Below are 20,500 nucleotides of genomic sequence, written 5' to 3'. Positions count from 1 at the left end.
CGTGTTGAATTTGAAATAAATAATCATGATGATCTTCATTTTTTTTCAGGTTATTGTGGTTATTGGACTGTTAGGTACCCTCAGGAAGCAAGATCTCTGGAATTTGAAGGCTAAAGATGTTCATCAGGACGATCCACAAAAACGTGAATTGTTATTTTCCTTGGAGACAACTAAAAATGGTCAACCCAAGGATTTTCTTGTGGATGCTGAGTATTAACCACTGGTAAAGAAATATATGACATTACGAGGATCAAACATCACAACGCCCAACTTTTTCATTCAGTAGTATCACAAAGGGAAATGTTCAAATCAGAACGTTGGTGAACACACATTTGCTCACAAGCCTTGAGAAATCGCCAAATATCTAGAGTTGGATACACCCTCTGATTACACAGAACATTGCTTCCGCCGTCCTTCGGCCTCAATGCTGGCTGATGCAGGTGCAAGTATGACTTTAATTCAACTTGCAGAAGGGTGGCAGTCACCTGCAGTTGCTCGAGGATACATACAGAAATCCAAGAGAACCAAGAGAATAATCAGTCAAAAGATAAGAGAGTCTATCAATTTCCAGAATGCCTCGGCATTTTTGCAGCCGCAGATCGACCCTGAATCACAAATTTAGTAGCATTAATTCTGCAATAATCTGCCATGCAAAACACAAAACATCAGGAACGAGACAATCACGAGAGAGTCCATTAACGAAATGACTCGAAATAAAGAAAATGTATTGCCTAATCTCAACACTTCATTTTTGGATTATAATGAGAATACACCAGCAGTCCAAATTCTTCAGAATTACACAACATCAAGAATTGGAGAGGAAATTAACAACAATTTCCCGTTGAGAACCTCCAAATCGAGAAGCGAGACAATCAGAGGCGAGTTCAATGACGATATGACTAACAACAACAATGATAATTATAATACAACGATCAATGAGCAGAATACGCAAGAAATAACTACCAAAGACATTCAAGGTATTACGATCAATAATTATTGGACAGTGTATATTTACAATCATAGAGGAAAATAATAAATATGATGACTGAACAAACAAAAATTGCCAAAAAACATCGAGCTTTTCAAAAGATATAATCGATGTTTTATTCAAGTTTCCGAAAGACTTTAACTGTAAGAAACAAACATGAGAGTTCTTATTCATAGAAGAAACAAAACAGAAATGTATACTTATGTAGAACTTCACTAAATATAATTTCAGTGCATTTTTGTTCTATTATCTTCTGAACATTGTATTGAGAAAAAAATTCAAGCGCCCCACGTCCAGAAAAATAGTATGTAAGCCACGCCGAGAAAAGTGCCGTTAAGGAACGACGTGTTAGCACGTCACATCACGCCGTTTTTGCCCACAAAATCAGGATCTACAAAAAAGGTTCTAACAAAAATTTAGGTCGATCACGTTTTGCGACGTGTTAGCATGTCACATCACGCCGTCCCTTAAAACGGCACTTTTCTCGGCTAGGCGCACAATATATACTATTTAATAATTAGCACCCTTCAACCACGATTTTAAGCGAGAACAAAATAAAAAAATTTTATACCTCATATTAATTTTTTTTCCGCTACGCTATTTGATGCACTATGAAACAGAATGAATCATAAACATTCCCGAACGTGTGCCCCTATTGTTCCCGAGCTTCTTCATTACGCCCATGGTACTTTTTTTTCATCTTTATTTCATCGATATTTCACCTTTTCTGTATTTTCATTTAAATCCTTGTACGCGCGCTAACGTGTGCAAGTTTTTTTACAATTTTTTTTATCATTCTTGATTATTAGCCGAAAACTATGATCATAGGATTTTGAATTAGATCATGAGAAACTAATTACATTGTGAGAAAACAGGCCGGAGGGGCTACAGAGCGCACTGCGTTGGTGGGTAAAGTTGGCTTTGAGATGCTAAGCAGTGCTGAGCATCTTGGAGTGGTGAGTCCAAAAGAACACCTCGAAAAAATGATGGTTGGAACTCGGAAAGTAAAAGTGGGCAGCTGAGAGGTAGACGGTAGTGGACAGAATTGTACCAAAGAAAATAAAATAAAGGGATTCATCACAAAATACAATACTAAATACTGTAACTTGAGAAATTTATTCCAATATTAGTATTGAGTGGTTATTACAATCACTGATGGCGAACCGATTCACATCTATCTGTATATACATAAGGGCTCATGATGCTTCCCTCATGCTACTATACAATCAAAAATTTTCAATTTTTTTTTCGTCCTCCATAACCACTTGAAATAATGTAATCAATATGAGAAACATTCCGATTCAGATATAACAGTTAAAAATATTCTAAGAAAGAGTAAATATTTCATTAAATGATTTCTGTGCAGTCCCTGAGAATTACCAGCCGTCGTCATCTCCACTAAAAATCAAAACAAGAACGAAGGATTAATGTTAGAAAGAGAAAAATCAGCTCTATGGTTTTGAGAACTTGAAGAATATTTAATACTGCTGACAATTGACAAAAAATATAATGAGATTTTGTCATTTAAATTTTATGCTCCATTCATTTCCCTTTTCTTTTCTTCACAAAAAATGTTGAAAATCCGAGGTCTAACCCGGTGTTTTGTAAGAATATCACTATTTAAAGATATTTCTGTTGTGAATAAAGATTGAAATCCGATTATTTTTCTTATCCAATGTATAAGAAATGACAAATTTGTTGACATCCAACAGAAAATAATCGATCATTGTAAAATCAAATTCCATCATTTATTTATGAAAAAAAAGTGTAAGAAGTACAGTAGAATCTGTCTATCATTTTGGCTTCGGGGGTGAAAATCCGACGGGCTGCAACGTCCTGGAGCCCCCCCACTCTCCCGTGGAGGGCGTGACTTGAGAAGAGAGGAGACATGCCGAGTGTTGCCGAAACGTCTCCTACTGCGCGTTCCCGTCGTGCCTAGGGGCACACGCACTCACCACTACACGTCAAGAGACTCAGTAGTGGCGGAAGCCAACTTCTCGTACGGAAATCATAGGGAGTACGAAAGATAGGAAGACTCTACTATACTAGCATATTGCAAAATGTGTATCAGGGATACGGCTCCTTTAATATTGATATGAGCAACTACCTGTAGCTCGTCACTTGTGAAAACTTTGTATCACCTCTCTCGATTTTCATGCCCACTTCAATGATGTTTGCGGTGATCATGTTTGTGGTCATGATAGTGATCGTGTCCATGGTCATACCCATGTTTTCCACCGTTATATTGTTTTCCACGATAACGATCTGGATTTGGGTCTGCTGACCTAATCACTTTGGAAGCCACCGTAGTTTCGACAGCTGCAATGAAAAATAATGTAAATTTTATATTCATTTATTGAAGCATTATTAAACCGTTCCACTTTTAGTTTTGAGCGCATGAAAATCAAGTCAGTTCAACTTTATCAGTTCTATTCAAGTGGAATTGATTGGTTTTCGTAGTAAAAACAAACCAAGAGCTGCACTTCTCGGAAAACCGTTACATTGCAGGGACTTTATCTTCTTCAAGATTTTTTAGGATTAGATTTTATGCAAATTAATCTTATATTATGGGTGATAATTTTGATAGAATTATCAACGATCACTTCCCTCAATAAAAAATAAATAAAAATATATATCGACACCTTAATGACAGACAAGCGTAAGTTTTATGAGTTCCCTATTTAGATTCGCTTGTTTGTTATCAAGGTGTCCATATTATATATAGTTCTGGGCCTCGCAATAGCTGAAAATGATTATTAAAAATTCTAACTATCAGAGATCTGATAGTCACAACAGTGTAATAAAAATTAGTCCTCGAGTACTTTCAAATTCTATCAGAAGTTGAGTGAGAACTGGAATCAAAATTTCAATAGTTGGCAGTTGGCATTCAATTTTCAATTGGATTCCATGATATTCCCACCAATATGTCCCTTGAACTGTGATTAATTTCTGAGGATTTGATAAAATTACCTAGTTCCTCGTTCTGTTGGGCAACAGGAGATGCCAATGCACCGACCAGAAGCACCGCTAATATGATAACTAGGAACTTGGCCATTTTGTTGACTCCTGATTTAAGATTTTACTCTTGATGCGAACTCAAGAACTGATGGCAGCAGAAATTTTCTGATTCTTTTATACTTGCCTTCCAGAGCCCTGGGATTCCCCACTCACTACACTCTTTCCTACCCTGTAAACACCTTTTGCGTCGCAATCGTAATTTCCTTCAAATCTGGATGTAATTAGCAATTTTCATTCTATTGTTGGGATCGTCGTGTTAGGAGTGGAGGAATATTTTAATCTGAATGAATTTCCTCTATTAATTCTCAGTTTATTGGTATACTGATGAGGAACGAGAGTGGAGTTTAAAATAGCATCTAGTAAATTCCAGATTACATCTTATGTATTTTTTCCTTGTGGTCATTGCTGTCCTACATCGCAGCTATTACTGAAATATTATATTAACAGGAAAAGAAGTTATGCATTCGCATTTGTTATGAGAGTGCTTAATAAATGTGAAGGATTCTTATGGATGCTAAATTGCTACAGACTTGTTTCATGAAAATTATAAGATGAACCTACGCAGAATTTAGTTACATATCCTACACATATCCTATCTTGCTTATCTTATCTTCGATTTCATGTAATTGTACAGCTCAGAAAAACTCTTAAATTTTCGTGATCATTTTGAAAGAATAATAATGATAATAATAATAAAATGTAATAATTATAAAACAGAGAAATCAATTACTTGAAATAATAATAATTCTTTTCAGTAAAATATAATGATAGTTTTTTTATTCCCCCCTCATTTCGCTACTGTAAGATTTCAATTGGAGAAGTTGACCTCCCCCACCATTAACAATCTAAGCATGTGTAAGTAAGAGGTGTGCATCTCTGCGCAGCAGGAATTCGTCATAGGAATACTGGCGGCACGGGAGGATTGGAACAGACCGATACTCTTTCTCTCTCTCTCCGCCTGTTCTCCTTTCCCTCAGTTAAACCGTCGACGCATGAGTAGGGGTTTCCCGATCACTTCAATTTGTATAATTCGTACCCCCGACGCTGAGATCTTAGAGAGTATGCACTAGGCTGCCACATTAATGAAAAATTTTCAAATTTTGCTCCCCCAGCATCTAATAGTTCAATAAATACAACGACGATGTGATTTTTTTTTCAATCTGTTAAACCATTCTTCGAGTAAGCGCAGGGCTTTCAAATTCCTTATGATGGTGACCAAATTTATCATTACGAGACCGAACGCGCGCTACAGTGCGCAGTAATTGTAACAATCATAGTTGAAAATCTCAAAATTAAATTAATCATGAATTAAATTTGCTACCTCAGATGACTGGAAAAAATGAGGGATAAGCGTGACAGACTTGCGAGATATCGATAGTTATCGACTTTAAGTGTATGTTCTTTTTAGAATAGGATCATTACCTCGTAGTACAGTAACGTCTGGGTATCGTCTCGAAAATTTTGGATGTGGTATAGTCCTCGCCACTCAGTTCCAAGATCATTCTTTTCTGGCGTCGACGATACCGGTAGACGATACGAAATGAGACCATGGCTAGGTTCGTTATCGTGAGCAGCCTTAGAACTTAAGTTCTATGAGAAAATCATTGTAATGTGCTACATAATTGATTTGATTTTTAACCACAATCAAGACAAAATGAATAGAATTATCCAATTAACGCTGATCATTACTTCGCTCATTCATTAGCGGTATTACTTATTGCAGGCAGCTGCAGTGATGAAATCACAGATGTTCGATGATACCCGATGATCTCGTATGGTAGGAAAAACTCGAAGTAATTGCCCAGTTTATGATAATGGAGTGTTTCCATGGATAAATATAGGAAAACGATCTATTTGAGGAAAATTGAATTTGTCAGCGTCACGCTCACGCCATTTAATATGATTTTCCTCTTAACAATTATGTCTATTAAATGGAAAATAGTATAATGTGATTGACGGATTACCAATTGTAAACTGGCAATTAATTATGTTGAAAATTAATCCAATAAGATGTGATGGATAATATGGCCACTGAATTTAACTTCAAATTCTGAGTAAAAAATTTCCGGCGAAGGAGACAAAAGTTATTCATTTAGTTTCGATTCGATGCATAATTCAAGATTTGCAGGAAAAAGAGATGATTGTAATCAGATGAATATTTACGCATACTTATTCATGCATCTGGTTTTGATTAATTCTCTGAATAAATTAGAATTAGATGAATATTTAAGTACAGATATTTATTACCTTACACCCAGTTGAGAAACATCAGTGTGGAACATGGATCAGGATTGATATGAACATCGAGCATATTTAGAAGTCCTTGGGACAAACGCTTAGTTACAGAAGTGAATTGGAGTTAAAATAATTTTATTGATGGCATCGTGAAAAATTCAAAAATATCCATTTTACACTACTCAGTAGGAAGCACGTTAGTCCATGGTAACATTCATTCCATACAGTGTTTACTGTTAACAAATTTTCACTGAAATTTCCGGTAAGAGTCTTGGAAATTTCTAACAAGTAATATTTTCATTGAAATTTCAAGGAATTTTGTCATTGAAAATTTATAATTTCATGGAAAAATCCGTGGGAGCTGTAAATTTCAGTTTAATTATTTGGGAGAAACTAATAAAAAATCAGGAAAATTCTGAGAAATCTCTCCCTCAGTTGATGATTTGTCTTAATTTTCAGGAAATACCTGCAAAAATTCCTGGAATTTCAAGAATTTTGAAGGAATTCCCTAAAAATCATTTCATGCTTATGAGCAATCATCATTTTTTTTCTGACCATAGGGTCAGATTCTCGGCGCAGTAATTACCGGTCATGGCGGTCATCTGACCGGTCAGTTTTGTCGCCCACATCTAATTACCTAGAGCACACGATAAAGTGAGGCTTGCTGCCTTAAAAATTACTATACCAAACAGGGACATTTCAAGAATTGACTCAAACAATTTTCCAATCGTTTTAAATTTTCTTTTCCCTCAATTTGTGCCAGGCATTACGCTTATGAAAACGGTTTCAATCAATTAATATAAATTCAAAGACAGAAAGATTAGGTTTCTTCATCGAGACATATTTTATTGTGTACAAAAAATTACAACAAAAGACCAACATCACTATTAACAAATCATTCGTATGCTTTCTATATCATCACTAAATATAAAGTTCAATGCTCCATCAAATTACAAAAATGAAGAAAACTTATTAAATGAAAAATCCATAATTAAGTCAAGAATTCACGTTGTGACCTTCACTTCCTACGCATATGCATATACCAACCACATGAGGCGCGGGCGAAGCGCGCGCCTCCTCGATCGGCCAGTTCAAAATTGATGCAGAATAATTGATATGATGATCAATATGACAATTGATATGATCATTGATATGATGATCATTATTATTGTTTTTCTTATTCATTCCTAAATGAATGAATGATATCACATTGAAGGAAATATTATTCGTGATAAGTCAAAGTCAATGAAGAAAAAGTTGAAGTTCGAGTTGAATCTCGATTTTTTTGCAAAATGTGAGAAGTTTTTCGAATTTAGGAGAAAACTTGAGAAATTTCTCGAATTTTCCAGAAAACTTCATAAAACCTGAGAACATTCGACGAAACGGCGAAAATTTCAAGGAACTATCTGATAATAATAGAAATGAGAATAATTTGTCTAATAACTAGCTTTCTCGAGTTCTCCCGAAAGTTCTAGAATTTTTAATTATCATTGGGTAAATAGATGTTTTTAGTTTCGAAGAATATTCCCTCACTTTCTAGAAAACTCGAGAAACCTTTCAAAAGTAGTGGAAATTTCTAGAACTTTCTACGTTTCAACCCCTTCAGGGGTGGATTTTCGAGAAAATAAGAAATACGTGTCTTCTTATTTTGAAAGGAGAATCTAACGTGCATTTTCAACTCTCTAACTTGAGCGGTTCTCGAAATCGCATAAAAAATTTGGCCCCCTTTTCACCCCCTGAGAGGGTGAATTTCGAAAAACCCTCCCTTAGTGGGAGTTTACGTCATTAAGGGTAGCTGTAGGCAAAAGCTCATGCTCGTAGCTCTTGTAGTTCGGGCTGTGCGCTGATACGTCAGTCGCCTCGAAAATGGCTTCTCCTTTATATATAAGATTTATATAAATATCTATACATGTATGTTTTGGAGCATGCAAGGGAATTGCGGCTGAAAATTTCCAGCCTCCTATGCAATAACATGACCCTCATGTAAATAATACCCATGCTTCCTACTTATGGATGCAGAGCCTTTCACGTGTCGAATGATGGTCACGTAATGATGAAAATTCTTGAGGTAATTCCATGACTAGTTGATATGAGTTGATCATAAATATTGGTGAACATATGCCTGATGTAATTCCATGGATTTCATTCTTACTAAAGAACGCCTTTTTGAATACATCAAATGATTTGTAAAATATTGGAGATGAAGTGATCAGCGTGTGCTACCCGAAAATCCGAGATCGTTCTGATTGACATTCAAATGTCATAATAAAATACAGACGTGGGCATATTAAGTGGATTGGTGAGTAAACACTCCATATCTTACCATCTATTCTAGGAAAAATTTCATATCATTTCGGATACGTACTCACTTATTTCACTGTCCATTTTTATTCGTTTGACAGCTTGGTCTCCTCCACCATACGTTCTTTTTGTTGCAATCATCGAAGCCGAATCTTGCGAACATGGTTTTGATCATTGTCCAATTTAGTCTCCATTCAGTAGGCATTAGGAACAAATCTATCCTCGGTTCTCGGGTTGAATGCCAAAAGTGCGGAACTCGTTCTCATAAAAAATTCCAAGTCCATGAGGAATTTCAAGTTATGCATTATTCCTTATCATCTTTTTTCATATTTTTCCTTTGTTCATGTGCCAAAGGACAGTTCTTGATAGTCCCAGGAATGTTCGATTATTACGTGTGTTGAAAGGCTTCTCGACACGCATCAACAGCAAGTGTTCAGTAGTGATACCATGGTGATACCAGTTTTGCGAATGGTTAAGGGGCACCCACACGAAGAGAACTTTTTGATAAAAATTATCCTACCGTTCAGTAAAAGTGTACCATGAGTCACCGTTGCCTCATTTCTATCCCGAAATTTAGTAAAAATTAATATGTGATGATCAAATTTAATTCTACGTTGGAGCAATTTTATCCTGATAAAAATAAAAATTACCGTGCCGGTAGAGTAAAAATTACTGTACCGGTAGAGTAAAATTTACCAACCGTTCTAGAATTTTCGTTGTTATCTACATAAAAATTACTGGACTGGAAGGGTAAAATTTATTATGCGTCAGGATAAAATTTCTCTAACGTAGAATAAAATTTCTCTAACGTAGAAGAAAATTTGATCATCATATATTAATTTTTACTAAATTTCGGGATAGAAATGAGGAAACGATGACTCATGATACACTTTTATAGAACGCTAGGGTAACCTTTATCAAAAATTTCTCTCCGTGCACCCATTAATATCAGATTGTTCGCGTTTTTTCCCGGCAGGAGTGATATATAATAGCAACTTTTAGAAGTCAATTTGGATGTTTGTCCAACAGAAAGACGCTTGATTTCGATTAAACAAGTTAGGAATTAGAAGAATATTCGTAAAAATAAAACATCATCCCGAACCCAGATTTCGAATGTCCACAACCGACCCCTGCGCAGTTGTGGAATAATGTGGACGCAATTTTTGAATAATGAAAAAGGTGTGAACGAAAAAAATTTAGGAAATGGTTTATGAATAGTATATTTCGATACAAGTGTGACGGGGTGGCAACGAGTGTGAAGTTGGCGGCCCGAGGCGAAGCCGAAGGCTGCCAATCACACGAGTTAAAACACCCCGTCGCACGTGTATCCGAACTATATTTTTTGTTAGTGATGTTACGTTCAGCGAGTGCCGAACTGTGCCATTTTTCGTTTACTAGTAAACGAAAAGTCGAAACATGTAAACGAAAAGGCACTTTTCGACACGGGCTGAACGTAGCAGCAGTGACAAAATAGTATATTTCGTAACGAGTGCAAAAAAGTGTTTTTTGGCGAGTCGGAGGTTTATATCACGAGCCGAAGGCGAGTGATATAATCCCACGAGCTAAAAAACATTTTTTCACGAGTTACGAACAATATTTTTTGACACTGCTGCTACGTTCACCTCGTGTCGTAAAGTGCCTTTTCGTTTACTAGTAAACGAAAAAAGGCACAGTTCGCCACTCGCTGAACGTAACATCACTGTCAAAAACTATTGTTCGACACATGTGAGACAGGAATTTTCACAAGTGCGAAGTTGGCGGCCCGAGGCGAAGCCGAGGGCTGCCAATCACACTCGTGAAAATTCTGTCTCACTCGTATCGAAATATACTATTTCATCACAATGTGGCGGAAATTGGACTTTTAGGCACGCGGAGCGTGCCGAAAAGTCCACTTTTCGTTACAGTGTGATGAAAAAACATATCCGAGCAATTTTATTGATATTTCACCATTCAAAATCTGGTTAAAGACTGGCGAATGAGCCCTCTCCAACTGTTACCCCTTCATCCTTTTCTTCTTCGCCACAACATTGCGACTTTTCTCCTTAGCCTGACTCAATTCATGTAAATCTCTAAAAAAGCATGAGGCGTGCGTTTCATATTCTCCGAAGACTCCCACTTTTATTTGATGACAAGACGACAAGGAAAGCCTAATTCGATTGATTTGAAACTCCATGGTTCTCACATGAATCAGAAACCCGCTTGTTATTACATGATATTCATATAAAGGATTCTGTCAGTTCCTGGCTGGGTCTTATGACTCTTCTTTGATAATACGGCATCAGCTGCGCACGCGCCTTCTTATCTCCTCTCGTAGTGGCGCTTCGGTTTCAGTCTTACGTTTACGCTTATTTGAGATTTTCAAGATATTTCGGGATCGATTTCTTTTCTCCTTTTTATGATAGGATACTTTCGAGAGTTCTGAATACCCGTCGCTTAAATAGTTGGACTCAATGTTCACCTGGCTAAAAAAGTTGATTTTAGCAAAAGTCGACTTTCCCCCTGGAAAAACGAAAAATCTGACCCTTTGAAAATCGGAAAAAAAAACTTTCAGTTTTTACTTTTTCCACATACTTTTGGGAGTTCTGAATAGCCCGTCGCTTAAATAGTTGGAATCGACGTTCACCGGGCTAAAAAATTCGATTTTGGCGAAAGTCGACTTTCCCCCTGGAAAAATCCAAGATCTGACACTTTGACCCTCGTGACCGTTGTGACCCTTGTGGCCCTCTGACCGACTTTCCCCCTAAAAAAATCCAAGATCTGACACTTTCGCCCCCGGTGAAAAAATTTTGTTTTCAGTTTTCACATTTCCCCCTGGGAAAACGGAAAATCTGACCCTTTGAAAATCTGAAAAAAGAAAACTTTTTCAGCTTTCACTTTTTCCACATACTTTTGAGAGTTCTGAATAGCCCGGCGCTTAAATAGTTGGAATCAACGTTCACCCGGCTAAAAAAATCGATTTTGGCGAAAGTCGACTTTTCCCCTGGAAAAATCCAAGATCTGACACTTTTGCCCTCGTGACCCTTTGACCGACTTTCCCCTTGAAAAAATCCAAGATCTGACAGTTTCGTCCCCGGCTTTTCAAATAGGCGCCTTCAGCACGAAAATTGAACATTTCCATTGGATTTTTCGGTGAATAAATCTCGGTTGTATACTGATTTAATAGGAATTTAATCCAAACCTGGTTGGATATGCATTGGGAGACACATCGACCCATAATCCAGCGTCTCAATTTAATGTCGCTGAGAGTGGATCGTTTTCGAGGGACATGCCCTTTATGGCTCGAAGCTTGATCAATCGAATAGTGAATGATCCTCGTGTTGATATTAATAAACATTGGAAGGTACATTAGACATCACGGTAACCCTCCTGAACTAGCGTTCGGTGCCCACCCGAGTCCACTGGCTCGGTGAGCAACGCGCCGCCCGTGTGACGGTTAGCGCTGTGTTGCCACATTGGAGCCCTATACGTGAATAAAAATCTACACTGCACACATTTTTCTCGAATTAAACACCATTTATGCTCTAAAAAAAAATTAATTCGCGTTTTTTATGAGACGCCAAACATGGCACGTGATAAAGATGTTGAAGTTCCTAGTATGTCTGAACTGAAACGAACGACCTGGCAACAGCGCGGCTACAAACCGACTACACAAGTCCACTGGCTCCGGGCGGCGAGGCGCCGCTTTTCCGTACCAGTTTCACTAAATTATTATTTTTCATGGTATTCATGGAGTTTTCAAGGGATACGAATCTTACCAGTCCATTCTAGAAAGTTTGAACTAGGCATTTTAATTTTTACAAATTTTTTCATACATAATTTTGCATGCACCAAGAAAAAAATCGAGAGAAGGCGGCGCTGTGCTCATTGAGCCAGTTCAGGAGAGTTAAGGGTGAAAGCTATGTTTCTCCTGAAAAAATGTCTTTTATTTCACTCCTAATTCGGCTAGAAAATACTATTCGGATTCACATAGTTGTTGAAATTCAACAACTGGTTGTTAAATCGAAAGAGAGAACCGAAAGAGAGATGATAAAATTATTCTAGATTTGTTCTAGATTAATTGTCGGTAAGTAGAAAGGAACTTGAGATCTAGGATTCAAACTCAGTCGTATCCTCAACGGCAGCTGTTCAAAGAATTATGGACAATAATTGATACCTCTGAGTAACTTGATCACAAATAAAATTGATGCTACAGTGCGTCTGTTAAAAATATTGTGGGATTTTGATGATAGGGAGGTCGGGATGGAAAGTGAAGTGGAATCATTGCCGGAGAATAAATTAAGGATAATCGGGCGAGCTGGGAGGGTTGGAAAAAAGCAGCCATTTTTTTCTTTTTTTTACGTATTCTTTAAATGATGGAAAAGGCGTGAGCAAAGTTTCAGATTGGTGAGGAGCATAGTTAATTTATTATGAATTTTTGAAGTGGTCATTTAATCCGTGATCTTATGGAAATCACCGAAAAAACTGCAAAACCCAAGGAAAAAATGCAGCCAAAGTCATGAAACTTTAGACACATTTAGAACATGTGATCAATGATTTTTTGAGTGAAAAAGATTGTCGCCTAGGAGCATTGTTTATTAATAATAGCGAAAAAAGTACTGAAAAATGAAATTTCTGGGCGCGCAGCCCAAACGAGCAGCGAGGTCCCAAGTATCGATCGGGTGGGGATAGCGCGGTCAATTTAAACGTCTCTTGAGAGAGAGAGCGATGAAGCGTTGTGATTGGAGCTCCCTCGAGCCAGTGGTACCAACTCCTGGTGAAAAAAAAACTACCGACAATGTTACCACTTTTTCGCATGGATTAATATTTTTTCAGTTATTAAAAAAAAACAATCTGAAAACCATTCAATGCGTGGAACAAATACAAATAAATATGATTAGCTTGAAAAATAATTTTTAACCGGAGATACTCCCTAATATTGCCTGAAATTTGAATCCGAACGGGAAAATTTTTTTTGTTGAGCTATTGGTTTTCTGCAGCAAAACAATAGAAACCCCTCCGCTTCACTTCCTACATTTTCTCCTCGCCCGATTATCCTTAAGATGAGTTTCGTTGATTGTCACTATATTGAAAACTTAGTGCACTGAAATATACACTCGATGAATTTCTAATAAATAGTTTATTTACCGACGTGGACTGTACAAACACGGAATATTTAGATAATTGACCGGATAATTTACGATGATGTTCGATAACTTTACCGATGAATTTCCCGACAATTGCGTCGATGTGCGCCCGGATAATTTTCTGTGATTCATTCCTGATCAGAATCGATGATGTACTGACCACCGTGGAACACGCTCACGACTACGTGCGTGCTCGTCGATTGTTGAGAATTTTCGTAAAGGACGGGGAAACGAGTTGGCCCAAAATGCAGGCCAGATTTTGAACATCATTTCTCATCCAAATTAAATTTGTTTCTCAGTGCATAGGATTGCAATGGGATTTCCTAGTCAATCCGACAGGATTTTCTATGAAATTTTCTCATACGTGATAATTAACAATCACGATAATCAATAATCATGATAATTGTTAAATGACAATGTGCTTGAGCTTTCGACAATGAGGAAAACTTCATATGTACAAAAGAATTTTTTTAATTCACAGTTAATTACGCTTTTCATCGGAGCTTTCGATTTTTGTAATGACATATGTTGGGATGATCCACCCAGGGTATCTTTGGACCACCACAAGGCTGATATAATTGAAACTCTCCGAATCCTGAAGAAAAATCTACCACGAACTTTAATAGCGCTAGTACCTCCCCCACATTTGAAAACACTTGTTGAAACGACGGGAAAATCGAAATTATGTGCTTTGACGACGAATTTCAATTGTCCCTGTTTATTAGGCTTAGCTTGGAGGTATCGAAGGCAAGAATTTTATGAGACAATGAGAAGGTTTGTCGGTTTCATTCTACCATTCTTGAAATTGACGTAAGCCTTATTAATATCATTTGTCCATCAATAGGTGGCTGTCGATTGATGAAGATATTGGAACTTATTCGGAATTCCAAACTGAAGAATTCGCCGTAGTTGTTCAGCCATTCACTACTGATATCAAACTCCCACGATTAGCGAATGGAATCTCGGATTATCGGTATCTTTCGGCCGATTGTTTTCACTTGAGTCCACTTGGAAATGCAAGGAGTAAGTTCTTTTGTGTTAGAATCGGAATCAAAGCCAAGTCAAGAAATATCCAATGGTAACTCTAAATCAAAGGATTAAAAAAAAATCTTCTTGAAATAAAAAAAAACAGAAAAGGCAGCATCGACTCATTGTCAGATTGATATGAGCCCATGAGCCAAGTCGGATTCTGCAATGCAAAACAAAACGAAATTCAGCAAAAAAACAAAAAAATTTTGTGCCCAATAATGCTAATAGAAATAATCTCAAAAAAATAATTCGAAATGAAATTCAAAATATGTTGGCTTTTACCTATCAAATATGCAATAGAATCGGCGCGAAAAACCACTAGGATTTTCCAATAGAAATCCTATAGAAACCCCATCGAATTCCAATAGAATTTTCTAGTGAATTCGCTCGGTTGTTCATTGAATTTTTTCATGCGTGTGATAAGATTCTGAACAAAGTATCGGGACTTAATGCGGCGGAGTAAATTCCAATTCTATTCTGGTCAGTCAAATCTCGACTAGATCTGCATTGGATCCGATGCTAATGAGAACCTTAGGATCCTAGTGTTTTAATCGAACACGGATCCATACAAGCCTTACTTTTTCGGTCCAAAATAAATAATAATAATTCTCAAAATGAGAATTCCTCAAAAGTCATCTCTTATAGGCTATTTCCCCTCCTACAATGACTTATTTAAAAACTGAAAAACCAAAATAAGTCAATTGATAACTTTTTCGTTGGGGGTTATTAATTTTCAATTTTTTACTTTTGAGTTGTTTCATTTCACTCCTTTTCAGTTTTTAAATGAGTCAATTGAAAACTTTTCTGTCGGCGATTTTTAATTTTCAATTTTTCAGTTTTTTTTGTTTTTCAAACTGGACGGTTTAATCTAGTCACCTTTATCGAATTATTTTTTTAATGCCCTTTTTCGAAAAACGGAGTAATTAATAAATAAAACGGCTTCGTAGTTCGATTCTTCGGAGTATTTTCATCATTTGTAATACAAAAATTCATCTTTTCGAATCGTTTTTCATGTAGTTTCAAAAGTGAAACCTTAATTTTTTATTCGAGCTCACTCATCTCCATCCCGTCTGACCCTCATGATCTTCTTATGCATACGCCATTTGATTCTTACTATTACATGCACAAAGCCCTTCTAAACTCTTGGGTTCCCAGAAGCTTACCCTTATGCGATTATCGACAAATGCCCCACTTTGGCCCCGAAATCATGATTTTTCGAGTGATTTCTTGACATCAAGAAATCATCAGAATCTACTATAGATCATGGAAATCACGAAAAATCGAAAGAAATCATGATTTCCAGTTTTTATTGAGAATGCACAGAAATCATTCAAGAAATCACAGGAAATCATCCCATTCGGGAAATCATTGAGCCACAGGATTGAGGAGTGACCAGCCCCTCGATGTAAACGCCTTACCTTATTCTCTTGGATTTAATTTGAATACCTTGATTTAACGATTTTTAACATTACCATTGCCTCATGGCGTATCCCAAACTGAGTTTCCATAATATTATGAGTTGTCTCAAAGAAGTTTAATTTCATGCAGTCGCTTGGGCCACCATAATTTCGTAAAAACCTTGATTTTTAGTTTCACGGAGATTGTTTCTGAATTTTCTCCATTCCTTGACTTGATGATTATACCTTTCCAGCTGCCTTTTCCCTTTGGAGGAATCTAATCGAACCGGTAGGACGTAAGACACGGTCTTGGGACGAGCCGGTCTATGACGTTGGACATTTTCCGTGCCCTACGATGGAAAGGCCGTATAATGGCACTTTGTACAACAGCTATAATAGTTGGAAAAATTCTTCACATTGTACGTTAAGCAACAACTGTTGATTGGATTTTCAAATTAATGCTATGAATATGGATGCATAGGAATTGACTGAATATATAGAACATTTACAAAAATGACGGTAGTTGTATATCTGACTTCATTTTTTGGTCACTTAAGATTGCTTGAAACACAAAATAGTTATATATTTCTCCTGAATTTTCGAGTATTTCATTCTCTGTAGTACGTTTGGAATTCCAGTCTTGTTTGAGACGATTGGACAATGGTAATTTCCGCATGTGGGAAACAACCATTACTCGATATACATCCTTATGTTCAACAGTCAATGTAAGTATCATGTTATCATCTACACGTGGACAAAAAAAGCTTTGACATTTGGAGACTGCGCGTTTCACTCTTCTGTCCTGTCTCGCCCTCTGAATAATTTCAATTACCTACGTATATACAATATTCTTAATCGCATTTTCATTGCTAGGTATCAATGAAATTTGAATTCCAAATCAGTTTCTGAAGAATATCAAAACCTTTTCTGTAGTGTTCATTCCATAGCTCACACATTCATCAAATTCAATCATATTTTTATCAGAATCTTATTTGGAAAGTTGTCTTGTTCTACTCTTCACAACGTGATTGTGAGAGGTTTTTTTTTCGTTTTCGTTCTTGATCTTAACTTCATAACTATATTATCACATCAATGCATATTCACTGATTACCCTCGAGAGAAAAAACAAATTTCTGGAACCAAAAAAATTCTTGCCACAATCCTTTTCTCCATTACTACAAGAAAAAATTGAGTATTGGTGTAAAGAGGAAGATTCTTGTGACGTGAATGAGCGATATCGCGAATTCATTAACCCGTTTCACTCAAGTTTATGAGTGATATTTTCATCCGGTAATTGTTTAGACCGAAAAAAAAAATCCTTTCTGGAAATTTCTGATGGTCTAAAGCAGTTTTAGATCCAATACTGGTCAAGATTTTCGGATCAGATTCCCCAGATAAGAACCTAGTCAGTTTCTGAATTACCAGGTTACCAGGAGGGGAAATGATTAGATTCGTGATTTTCTAGATTAGAGGGCCTTTCTAACGAGATTTTGAAGGCTCTATAGTCTTTATTTTTATTTCCGAACCGATTTTGCTCATTTTCATTCACTTAGCGACTAATTGATCACTCGTCATTTTTGGGAACTGAAAAATGTGATTGGCGGATCAATAAGGTTATGAAGTTTTTTGAGTTGAAGTTTCAAAAGTTCCTTTTAGTCGAACATAGGAGTGTTGTAGACTCTATTTGGTGCTCACTTGGCCAAAGCCACTGTCGTCTCTCCTGATTTCATTCCATCAAATTTACATTTTCAATGCTATTTATATCGTGGATTCTTCGGCTATATTCGAAATTTTTTTCAACAAAATTTCAGCCAACGGCCATATCACGCTGAAAACGCCAGTTCTCGTCCGATCACTGAAGCTAAGCAGCGTTGAGCGTGGTTAGTACTTGGATGGGTGACCGCTTGGGAACACCACGTGCCGTTGGCCCTTTCTTTTAAAATTTTATTTTTTCAGAAGTGCTAATAGGTAATAATATATCACTGATAAGCAATTAAATTTTACTAATTTTCATTAATTTGGCGACCACCCGAGTGCTAATTTCACTCAGGTTGTCTGAGTATAAATCAGTTTTAGATGCAATACTGGTCAGGATTTTCGGATCAGAACTCTCAGATAAGGACCTGGTCAGTTTCTGAATAAATTATCTGGATCCGGTATGGCTCAGTTACTTCTGATCCTATTCTGATCAGTCAAATCTGGAAAAAATAGACTTCACATTCCTGGTCCAGTTCGGATATTCCGAAACGTTAGACCTCAATCGTGATAGGGTATGGTAGGAAATTCTTGATCAGTTGAAGATCCAGCCTAACGGATCTGAGCCTTTTTTGGAATTCTGAACTCTTCCTGCTCTGGTTCGAACTTAAAGTACCTTAAACGGCTATACACATATCTCACATTTCAAAAAGTCTGTAACCGAATCCTTTTTTTCGGGGTTCTCACCAGGCTATACAGAATACATTCTTCGCAGTTTCAGTGATAGAGAAGGAATTGTTACGATCATCCGTGAGTAACTAGTGCACGAATCATGGGTGACAAAGTAGACCCAAATTAGTGGTAAATCAGTTAGCCTGGCCAATTCATTTATTTCACGTCTAGTATTTAAATCATCTTTATAATGATTTAGTAATGATTGGCATAATAACATTAGAATTCGAATATCTTCAAAGGTACTATGTACTCCTTTGATGCAAAAACATATAAGCTGTGGGTTCTTGAATGGAGTATTGTTGTGGTCCTTTCTTATTATTATATCCATCAGGTTTTTTTTAAATTAAATTTAATGGATGAAAGGTATTCCTTCTTCAACTCCTTCGTACCTTCTTACAACAATAAATGAAATTAATTTCATATGGCAATAACTTCATTTTTTGAAGAATTAAAATTCTTTTCTTTCAATGAGGTAACCAAGTTCTTAAAGGAACCAACAGATTCCTGGTGAAGAATTCAATCCTCACCAATTCTTGGCGTAACCCAGGACTCACGACGAGGACGTAGTTGGTGGAGAACCCCAAAAGGAAAATATATAAAAAATTAATTAATTACGTATATTCGAATTTAATCGATGGCCTATGGTATTGGTGTACCATTGTTTACCATAAACGATTTACAATCACCATCTGCTTTCAGAATTTATTAATGTTAATATGTTCTTGCTAACTACCATTTACACAAATTAGTACAGGTTACCAGGAGGAGTAACGGTGAAATTCTAGATTTTCGTTATTTTCTAGATTTTCTAGATTGGAGTGCCTTTCTAACCAAATCTTGAAATATCTATACTCTCTATTTTCATTTCCGAACCCATTTTGCTCATTTTCATTCACTTTGTGACTAATTGATCACTCGTCATTTTTGGGAACTGGAAAATTTGATTCCCGGATCGATAAGTTTATGGAGTTTGAAAAGCTCTTTTTAGCGGCACATAGGAGTATGGTAGACTCTATTTGGTGTTCACTTGCCCAAAGATACTGTTGGTATCTCCTGATTTCACTTCATGAAATTTACATTATTTTCAACGGCATTTAGTTCTTCATATCTATTTTCGATTAGATCGTGGATTCTTAGGCTATATTCGAATTTTTTGCCAACAAAACTTCAGCCAACGGCCATATCACGCTGAAAACGCCAGTTCTCGTCCGACCACTGAAGCTAAGCAGCGTTGAGCGCGGTTAGTACTTGGATGGGTGACCGCTTGGGAACACCACGTGCTGTTGGCTCTCTTTTGAATTTTTCCTTTTTCAGGCGCGGTGATAGCGTGCAATAAAATGACGCTGATAAACAATCAAATTTTTCAAATTTTCATTTACGACTAATTGATCATTCGTTGTAATTTTTGGGAACTGGAAAATTTGATGGCGGGTTCGACGTGTTCATGATGTTTCTTAATTTGAAGATTATGGAGCTCTTTTTCTCCGTATATAGGAGTGTGGTGAACACTGTTTGGCCTTCACTCGGCTAAAGACACTAGTTACTCCTGATTTCACTTCATGAAATTTACAGTATTTTCAACGGCCTTTAGTTCTTCACCTCTATTTTTAATTGGATCACGAATTCTTAGGCTATATTCGAAATTTTTTTGAACAGAATTTCAGCCAACGACCATATCACGCTGAACTCGCCAGTTCTCGTCCGATCACTGAAGCTAAGCAGCGTTGAGCGTGGTTAGTACTTGGATGGGTGACCGCTTGGGAACACCACGTGCCGTTGGCTCTTTCTTTTGAATCTTTCGCTGATAAACAATCATATTTTTCAAATATTCATTTACTTTGCAACTAATTGATCATTCGTTGTCATTTTTGACAAATGGAAAATTTGGTTGCGGGATCGACGAGTTCATGAAGTTTTTTGAGTTGAAGGTTATGGAGCTCTTTTTCTCCATATATAGGAGTGTAGTAAATACTGTTTGG

The 20,500-nt window shown here is 36.8% G+C and overlaps 1 protein-coding gene, 1 long non-coding RNA gene and 3 other non-coding genes across 5 annotated transcripts; 4 read left to right on the top strand and 1 right to left on the bottom strand.

Annotated features, from left to right (window-relative positions):
- Positions 1-2,151: 2,151 nt before the first annotated feature.
- On the bottom strand, positions 2,152-4,103 carry LOC107046711. Its single transcript, XR_001461596.2, has 3 exons — positions 3,959-4,103; positions 3,096-3,307; positions 2,152-2,386 (listed from the first exon to the last, which is right to left on the bottom strand). It is a non-coding gene; the product is annotated as an uncharacterized LOC107046711 (long non-coding RNA).
- A 4,886-nt stretch (positions 4,104-8,989) lies between these two features.
- LOC107046708 (phospholipase B1, membrane-associated-like) lies at positions 8,990-16,557 on the top strand. The gene is made up of 5 exons (XM_015269384.1): positions 8,990-9,013; positions 11,706-11,882; positions 14,147-14,439; positions 14,510-14,688; positions 16,346-16,557. Exons 1-5 carry the CDS (start codon positions 8,990-8,992, stop codon positions 16,531-16,533), a joined length of 861 nt encoding a protein of 286 aa, XP_015124870.1. The 3' UTR covers positions 16,534-16,557.
- A 1,344-nt stretch (positions 16,558-17,901) lies between these two features.
- On the top strand, positions 17,902-18,020 carry LOC114841640. Its single transcript, XR_003783185.1, has one exon. It is a non-coding gene; the product is annotated as a 5S ribosomal RNA (ribosomal RNA).
- A 1,671-nt stretch (positions 18,021-19,691) lies between these two features.
- On the top strand, positions 19,692-19,810 carry LOC114841641. Its single transcript, XR_003783186.1, has one exon. It is a non-coding gene; the product is annotated as a 5S ribosomal RNA (ribosomal RNA).
- A 374-nt stretch (positions 19,811-20,184) lies between these two features.
- LOC114841642 lies at positions 20,185-20,303 on the top strand. Its single transcript, XR_003783187.1, has one exon. It is a non-coding gene; the product is annotated as a 5S ribosomal RNA (ribosomal RNA).
- Positions 20,304-20,500: the final 197 nt, after the last annotated feature.

The sequence above is a fragment of the Diachasma alloeum genome, unplaced genomic scaffold (genome assembly GCF_001412515.2).
Source record: "Diachasma alloeum isolate Michigan unplaced genomic scaffold, Dall2.0 Dall_scaffold_01743, whole genome shotgun sequence".
Classification (NCBI taxonomy): domain Eukaryota; kingdom Metazoa; phylum Arthropoda; class Insecta; order Hymenoptera; family Braconidae; genus Diachasma; species Diachasma alloeum.
Note: the sequence above shows the minus strand (reverse complement) of the source record. Positions and strands in the feature narration are given on the sequence as shown.